The 8,934-nt window shown below is 42.7% G+C and overlaps 1 protein-coding gene across 1 annotated transcript in view; it reads right to left on the minus strand.

The window, feature by feature from the left end:
• Window positions 1-7,754, minus strand: part of csmd2 (CUB and Sushi multiple domains 2) — a 212,409-nt gene extending 204,655 nt beyond the window's left edge. Inside the window, exon 1 of the mRNA XM_072370602.1 lies at window positions 6,944-7,754. Coding sequence (XP_072226703.1) covers window positions 6,944-7,118 — 175 coding nt within the window. The 5' untranslated portion in view covers window positions 7,119-7,754. The remainder of the gene's footprint in view (window positions 1-6,943) is intronic.
• Window positions 7,755-8,934: the final 1,180 nt, after the last annotated feature.

Consider the following 8,934-nt stretch of genomic DNA (forward strand, 5'->3'; position numbering starts at 1 on the left):
GTAAAGCAGCAACCTTTCATTTTTACACTCCAGCTTTTGTATGGATTAAACAAGGCACATATAATCTGATAGTAAGTCAGCTTTTATGGTGCCTGTAGGTGGAGTCTATCCTCAGACATAGTCAATCTAGCTGTATCAGCATTGACGATATGCCTTACTAACCAGCTACTATAGCGGGTTTATATTTACACATAGATTTATAGTGCAGATACGGAAGTGTTGACAGTCCTGTCAGCTGAATCTTGGTTCTGAAAGTTGTTTTCCAAAATGTTGACCTTCTGATTTGGGTAATCTGAACTCAGAAGTGTCTACTTGATAAGCATTTTTTTTTTAGCATTTATCAATGAAAAAATATATAAAACACTTTTTATGTTTGACCCATAAAACTGGGAAATAAAATTTGTTAGATGGATGAAGATTTTCTGCTGAGCCTCCAAAGTAGCAACAGATGTATGTGAATAGATAGACGACGACTTTATTAATCCCTTTGGGAGGTTCCCTCAGGTAAATTGAAATCTCCATCTCACTCACGCTCAGCGGTTGTATACAGAAATGTACAGAATAGACAAAAGTGGAAAACACCCAACACCGGTACCCGTATAAAGATAAAGATAATATTTAAGTATAATTTAAGTATAAAGTAAGATTAAAATGATTAAAGTAAGAGTATTGCACACCACAGAGATTATTGCTCGTTTTGCACAGCCAGACTGACTGACTGCCACCCGTGAATGCAACTGAATAATAATGTAATAATAATCTCTGATAATATTTTATCAAAGAAAGTGTCCACAGCAACTCTTATCTAAACTCTTCAAAACATAACAAGGTTCCATTAGCACCGGCCACAATATAAAAATCCCAAAAAACAGTAGTCATCTTAATCCAAAATCTAATATTGTGCAAGTCTCAAAATAGACTTTACAAGGGTAGGAGTATAAATCACTCCCACACACACACTCACTGCCGCTCCCACATGATGACTCTACCTCATTCCCAGAAAAAGACCACTGACAGATTGCCTATATGTTGAACGGTGAGAAAAGCAGTATGGGCAAGAAAAAGACAAGGACAAGGACAGGATGCCTCCTGCCCCAGGATCTAATCTTCAGTGTCTGGGATCACTGATATCTGATAAGAACAGTGTAAATCAAGAAGCTAAAGAAATCCCTGCCTTAGCTTTGTGTTTGCACAAGACAGACAGTGCACTAGGTCTGGCTCTCACTTTTTGAGGACTTACAGTAACTAGCGAAAGGACTGCGTCCGTGACATTTCCTGCCTCACAGCAGCTGTATACATACTAGCATGTGTGGGCTGCTACGACAACCAAATTCCTCCACTGTTTTCTTTGTTTCTGAGTTAAAAAAAAGTGTGGCACTTAGCCATAAACTCTTTGCTCACTAACCAGTATCCTTAATGGAGCTCTGCTGCTGAAATGCTATAATGGAGGACGTTTAAGAAAAAGGCCCACGGGAGTTTGTTGCAGCCTGTGAATGTGAAGCAACAGCACTGCCAAAACAGAACAACACTGCTCTATTTTTTTCCTTGGATAAGAAAAGCAGCCAAAAACACATTTATTAGTCCATTGCCTTACTCAGGAGCATGTTGAAACTCATACTTAAAGTATTTCACCACTAAGATTTTCTCAGCTTGTGTTGGACTTCAAGTATTGAGTTTACAAACAGAGCCCACAGATTTAACATTTGCTTTGGTTCATGTGTCTGGATAATATCTCTTGAAAACTAGTTCTTTAGAAACGGCAAAGCCAAATTGTCAAGTCAAATTTTAATGCAAATTTTAAATTGGAGCGATTTTGTTATCATTCGAATTTGATTATGCTCTTCATTTTGTTGTGTCACTTTAATCAAGAAGCTTTTTTTTTAAGAGGGGAGACTGTGTATGTTTGCGAGAGTGTGAGTAAATGTGTAGCTGTGATTACTGACGAAGCATAGTGACAGAACTCTGGCCATCTGGAGACAGATGACGGTATGAATCACCAGGGAGGATGATGAAGGAGGAGCGGGGTGGTGGTGGGATGGCAGGATGGCTGGATGGAGGGTGGATGGAGAGACAAGTTACAAAGAGAAAACAGACAGAGGAGCTGGCTGACACATCAGCAAGTAGACAGGTAAATAACAATGCTCACGAGGATGAAGCATTTATATAATTCGAAAAACAGCATAGGTACTCAGAAGCTGGCATGTATGCACATATACAAGCATGCCAGTGAGCACACATCTGTTGGAAGATTTTTCAAGCTACCTAAAAACTTGCTTGTCAACAATTCTGCCTCATCATCCCAGAGTGAGTGAAGGTGGAAACTAACAAACGCATCAAACCACACACATGCACGTGTCCACAAGCTTACTTAGAAGATGTTACTTCAGTTGTTGGAATAGGAGTCTGGTTGAAGCCTGATGAGAAAGTAAGCCCTCTGAATAGATGATATACTAAAGGAATGGAAATCACAAAAGGCACAGAAATGCGGGGGCCATATTACCTCTCAGCTGCTGAGAGCTAATCACCTGTCTCAAACAATTGTCTCCTTTCTTTGAATATTTTTATTCCCCCCTCACAGTTAGTTTTTTCCTACTGTTTCGGCCTCTCAACCCCCCACCCCCAGTGTAACATTTGTAAGATCTCCATCTTCATCCTGAGGATCTCTATCTTTCACCTCACTGCTCCTTAGCTCTTCTTCCTTTACTCGCCCAGTGAAAGTAACAAGATGGCAATACACATCTAGCCTGTATCTAGTTGCAAGATGTTTCTCAGTTTTGAGTAAATGGATCAAGTCATCTGTTTCTCAGCTCACGTTCCCTTCTCTATTGCTCAATGGTGAATGTAGAGAGCAGATGGAATATAGGACGCAGCAGAGCGTGGCGATAGAGGAAGATTTCAGATTGAGATGCGGGCAAAGAGGTGAGAAACAAAGGCAAGCTGAGATGCCCATATATTTGTCATGTGGAAATACATGACACATGGGACTCTTGTTTGTTTGCCAAACTGATAAAAAAAACTTTTAAGAAGTGAATATCCATGTGATCAAGAGCTTCCAGGTGAGGAATAAGACCAAGGCTTGTTGAGCTTGTTGAGCTTTCACATATGCAAACATGTATTAAACAGGCAACATAGCCCTTGGATGTTGAGAGAGGATTATACGGTTAGGAATTTTGTAATGGTTTTGTTATTAATTAAGAATAAGGGCTGCATGGTGGTGGGGGGGTTAGAACCATTGACTCACAGCAAGAGGGTTCCTGGTTTGAATCCCAGCTCGGAACGTGTGGAGTTTGCATGTTCCCCCCAGTGTATGCGTAGGTTCTCTCCAGGCTTCTTCCCACCGCCCCAAAAGCATGCATGTTGGGTTAATTGGTGACTCTAAACTGTCCCCAGGCATGAGTGTGAGCGTGGATGGTTGTTTGTCTCTGTGTGGCCCTAACTGTCAACCTATCTTGTGTGTATCCCATCTCTTGCCCAATGACAGTTGGGATCAGCTCCAAGCCCCCCTCACGTATGGAAAATTAATGGATATTGAAAATAAGAAAACTACCTGAATGATATCAATAGTACTTATTTTAACAACATTACCTACTTACTGGTGAATCAATTGGTCAATGAAATGTCAGAAATCATCTTCAAAAACTAATTTCTTAACCGAGTAGCTGATTTCTTTAAACCTCTTGCTTTGGCTTTAGAATCCAAATATATATATATATATATATATTTTCAAATGAGGTACCAAAATATTGGCAAATCCTTACATTTAATAAGCTTAATCACTGAGTAAATGTAAGCATGTTAACTTAAATTAGCAATAGAATTGAAGGTTTCTGTTCTTTTAGCTGAACATATCAGTCATCAGGCAGTATGACTGATATTTCACTTGAATTCACTTTCACCTCCCCTGCAATGTCGAAGAAAACCAAACTTTTACAGTCTAAACACTGTAAGATGGAGGTGTGGGTGGTTTGACGCCACGAAAACACTGAAGCAATTCCAATTCGCAGAGCCAGCTGCGGTGGTTGGAGAGCTGTCCGTGGTGTTGAACATAACTTAAACTGAGGATCAGATTCTGCTGCGCTTGTCGCTGTCCGAGGTTCTGAAAATGTCACCTTACAGGGAGTTTTGGATATTGCCCGTTGGTCAAGAAAGGCAAAGGGAATAGTTACATTTTTTTTCATTATAAAGCGTCCGTGGCCTAAATAAAAATGTATGATCTTCTAGTCAAATTATAGGATTTCACCATCACGTCTGGTTTTATTTGCACATTCAGAGATCACACGAGATGCCTCACTGCATCTTGTTTTATTAGGCGTTTCAATGGGTCATTTGCGACTATATTTGATTTATTGAACCTGGAAAACGACTTCACATCAAGGTTTATCTCATTCCATCTTGGCCTGGAAAGATACGCGCTCACCCTCACCAGTACGTTTACCCCCCCAACATACACGCGTTTGCGCTTAACAGAGGGCACAGGCAAATGTTGTGAAGTAAAAAAATGAAGATCAAAAATTTACATTAAAAAAAGATGAAAAGGGAAGCAGCATCAAGCTCTTCAGTCCTCATAACATTACTGCGAGTTACATCATGAGCACAACGCGGTGCTTTAAAGGAGAGGACATGGTTGAGAGGAGAGGACGGCAAAGCGTGATCTTGCGTGTAAATGGACATGCTGAGTGACTGTCTCATGCGCCGCTGACGAATGATCTAATAGCGATCGAGGTGTAGATGAAAAGCCAGAACACGCAGTAGATAAGGAATATACGTCATCGTCACCCCCTCCCCACCCCCACTTTCTTCAGTCCTCTCCCATCCCCGGCCTTTGCACTCCCTCCAGAGTAAGTTTAAATGAATGAAGGTTGATTAGCGCTTATTGAGCGAGCAGTCCTCTGGGACAGCTGGTTTTGATGCAGTGGAGACAAGCGCTCTGCTCTCTTCAATAGGCCATGTCAGGCTTTGTCAGAAACCTCGATCACGTATATATTTTTGTCTGACTGGCCCCTGGTCGACATTAAGATTATGGGAGAAGTTGACAATTAATTTATTAAGGCGGTTAATAAATGAAGAGTGCACGAAAGAGCTCTGATACATCTAGCAGAGTTCCAATTACGCGTAAGAACAACAGAGCCAATATCCGGCAAATTAAAAGCCTTTTGATTTTGGCAACATCTTACATGTATAGGTCAATATATCATGAATCGTGCTTTGATTTGATAAAGTATGTAGACTATGAAATCCCACGAACCACCGATCTAATCTTCTCTGTCAGCATAGTGTGAGCCTCTGGTGCCGCTCAATGGGAGTATAGGGCTACTGCTGTTGGCTGCAGCATCGAGAGACCACCTCAACGGCGGCGCCTGATATTCACCTATATTTACTGACACCGATTAAAACACTCGTTGTTAAAGGGGGCTAGATTGATCGTCAAGTATTCCTTGCTCTTCAAAAATATTTGTACTAAGTTAGAGTCGCTTTATTGGCTCCAAAGTTAGACTCAAGCGGCAGGAGAGCAGGCAATAAAGAGCTCCCTGGGCACGAATAAAACAAGCAGTCTCCTACGAATATAAGCGAAATTAGATTTACTCCATGGGAAAGGCAAGTCAGATTTGTCACTATCGTTGTGACTAAGCTGAGTGTGGGATAAACCTATGCTTTAACAGCGGAGGAAACCATGAGAGGTTTTTGGCACGAGTTTAACCAAAAGTGGGTGACAAAGTGGGAGTTCATTCGTGGGAGATATGCAAAAAAGACGCGTTTGAGCTTAAACCACACTTGTAAAGTATTAGAAAACATGGTCTGCTGTGCTTTGGTGATGCCGAAAATACACCAGTTAACCCACTCACTCATGGATTATGAACGGTCCAACCACAGGTATGAGTGGGCGAACACAGAGCCATGAGTCACTGTCAAATAAATTTTGGCCGTGGCGGTATTCTTGGGTTATGCTAAAAATAGTGCCCATTCTTTGGTTTGGAGCCAAGACAGTGATAGGGGGATGGAGTTGGGGGCGTTCTTTGCCAAAAGAATTGCTTTGAATAACAAAAATCATCGTCCCCGGAAAAAAAGCCCGAGTTCTAAATAACATCGCGATTAATGCGTATCTGTGGGTATGGTGTAACTGAGTCTCCTCTTCCAGGAACACATGGGCAGCGAGGACGTGAAACTAAATTAATAGGAATGATAATCTGTTGAATGCCCAGCTCTGGCTGCAAGATTTCCATTTGCAATTAATCAAGGACAGAAAACCCAGAGTTAGTTAATTAGGCCTATCCCCCACGCACGCTTGGGCGCACGGGCACGTATCCTACACAAAGAGACTGCATGAGAGAGTGGAAAAGAAACTCTTGGGTCATGCCAAAGTTGAATTATTATAGGATTTGAACAGCGGAAAGTAAGAAAGGACCTTTTAGAAGAGGAGCATGCCCTTCCACACACACAAACGCGCTCACGCACACGCATCTTGGAGACTGGACAGCATAACAATCAGATTCCTGCTTGACCACCTCAACGGATTTCCTCATGAGAACGGCTCATGCTGCACTGTCCTTGTTTCTCTTATCCAAAGAAGCTTTTTGTTACGTATCATTTGTACAATTTATTCATCAGTTGGGTTCATTCAATCTACCCCGATCAATCAATAAATCAGCCATAATATTTATTCAATGGAACCCATCAATAGAGTTAAGGATAGACAAGCTCAGTTTCCCGAGGATCTGTTGTCACCAAAACAGCCACCCCAACTAGCCTCCTATTAATAACTTTAAGTGGTAGAACAGCGACATCACAGCAAGGTTGATCCAAAACGCGCCTTTGGGATGAAAGTGTGCGTGCGTGTTGCTGATGCTTATTTGCATTCAGTCGGGGATCGGGGAGGGTGGGCGGTGGAGAGTGGGGTAAGCCTGCTGCATTTTGCGTGTCTTCGACTGTAAAGACAGGGACTTACCCTTTACTGAGGTGGCCAGTAGCCCTAAATACAAGAGCAGCACCCGGCTCCAATAGTGCGCCCGTACTCCCGCCTTCATTAGAGCAAAAATCCGTATTCCGTCCCTTTTCCTACATGCGCATTCCGCTTTCCTTACAAGTCCACTTGCTCCGTCCCGATTTGAAGCGGCAGTCATGGCAGGGCTTTTTCTCTGGTCTGGCAGGCGCGATGAGTTCTCAGATGCTCAGAAAAGGAAGATTCACTCGGTGTCGGAGCTGAGAAAAATCCCAATGCATGGAGGAGGCTCGGATCTCGCAGCTGGACTGAACCATGTCATGCGGGGACCGAGGGGTTCAGAGTCTCTCTATGAGAAGATAGATTTCACACCTGAAGGGGGGAAGAAGAAGGAAAGCAAACCAAGGGGGAAAACAAGAAGTCAGTGATCTACCCCAGCACAAGTAAAACACACGAAAATCCTTCGTTCGCTCCACACATGTAACTGATATTACCAGACGTGCGCCAAAAAATCCAAGAGATTCCTCCCCAGTTTCTCCCTCAGCACTTGTTTGTCCTTCTTTCTGTTTTATCTCCAGTTATTAAAAGCGTCTGCGGTGCCGATAATCCACGGTTTGAGTCAACATTTGACCGATGTTTAAACCGTTTACGAATAAGGGAGAGCCTAAGAGGTTATCCGGATCCAAGAAAGAGCTCATCGAGCGTTTGAGAAGTTCTCAACCGGCGTTAGAGTGTATAGTCTGTGATCTTATCGAACAGAGAGAAAGATGCAGTATGTAATCCCAGTATCGCAGCGCGTGGCCACAGCGTCCTCTCGGGTCTGCGCGACGCCAAGATTCAGACTGCAGACCTGCTCGCTCTCTGCGCGTTTCTCTATCTCTCCTCTGCTTCTCCCACCCGCCTCTAACTCTCTCCCACTCTCACTGTCCGCCCCAGCCAGAGCATTCCCACAGCATCTAAACCGTAAGGGGGAAAGTCAGATCACAAAACGCTTGGCATAGATAAACTCATTAAGCGCTTATGTAAATTAAAGATCAAGCTCATCCTCAGCCGTCAACTTATCTGCATTCACTGTGTTTATAGTAATAATAGCTCATGCCATCAAATATAAAACAATATAAAACATTGAATCTACGTCGTTCTTGTTACGCTAAGATTTAGGAGCCACTGTTTGCATCCATTATGACCAATCAAATGACTGGCTCTCAGTTTAACATAGATGTCTACTTTCTGCTCACTAAAACGTGAAATTGATGCTTAACAAACTGGAACCTCGGCCAGTAAATATGAATGTCATTTTCACTCGTGCTTATGACCGACATAATTAGTTTTTTCGCAATGCGTTGCGAGTGGAAACAGTTGCCATAATAACATGCGCGTCGGCCTTCAACCCTACATTCAGTGTCTGATGGGGGTCATAAATAGTCTTCATGTGTCAAACTTTCCCAGCACTGGATAGCACGCCCGCCCTAATCGGGTTCTTCTAGGACATATGTTGCACGTGCTTCTCAGTGACTTGATAAAAAAAAATTCTTCAGCCTTTTTTTGTGCCTTATTCTTGGGTCCATCAGTTCAGTCATAACAGCGGTTATTACCGAGAAACACGCTGTTAAATCAGACTGGATTGCTTTAAGGAACAGCTCACGTCCAAGTCCAGACTCAAATGCACGCATACAAAGTCAAAATTCTATGAGTTCCATCTGACACTATCATAATTCTAGAACGACTGGTTGCTATGGCAGCAAGAAAACACCCCATCTAGTTTCCTCTCGAAAACGGGCGTTCAAAATAAACCGCTAGATGCTGTAACAAAACTGGAAACCCGATACGTGGGAAATACAAGGAAGACATGATGCTACAGGATCCTTGGATGCCACTTGGTGCTAAATCGTTCTTCTCTGCGTTTGTTCCGTTTCCGCGCTCCACGTGGATTCATCCAAATGTGCCGAGAGACGCATTGGATCATGTTTGCAAAATCATTTGGAGCAGAGCGGTGG

This window comes from Leuresthes tenuis, unplaced genomic scaffold (assembly GCF_036924035.1).
Source record: "Leuresthes tenuis unplaced genomic scaffold, fLeuTen1.0.hap1 SCAF_18, whole genome shotgun sequence".
NCBI classification, from domain to species: Eukaryota; Metazoa; Chordata; class Actinopteri; order Atheriniformes; family Atherinopsidae; genus Leuresthes; species Leuresthes tenuis.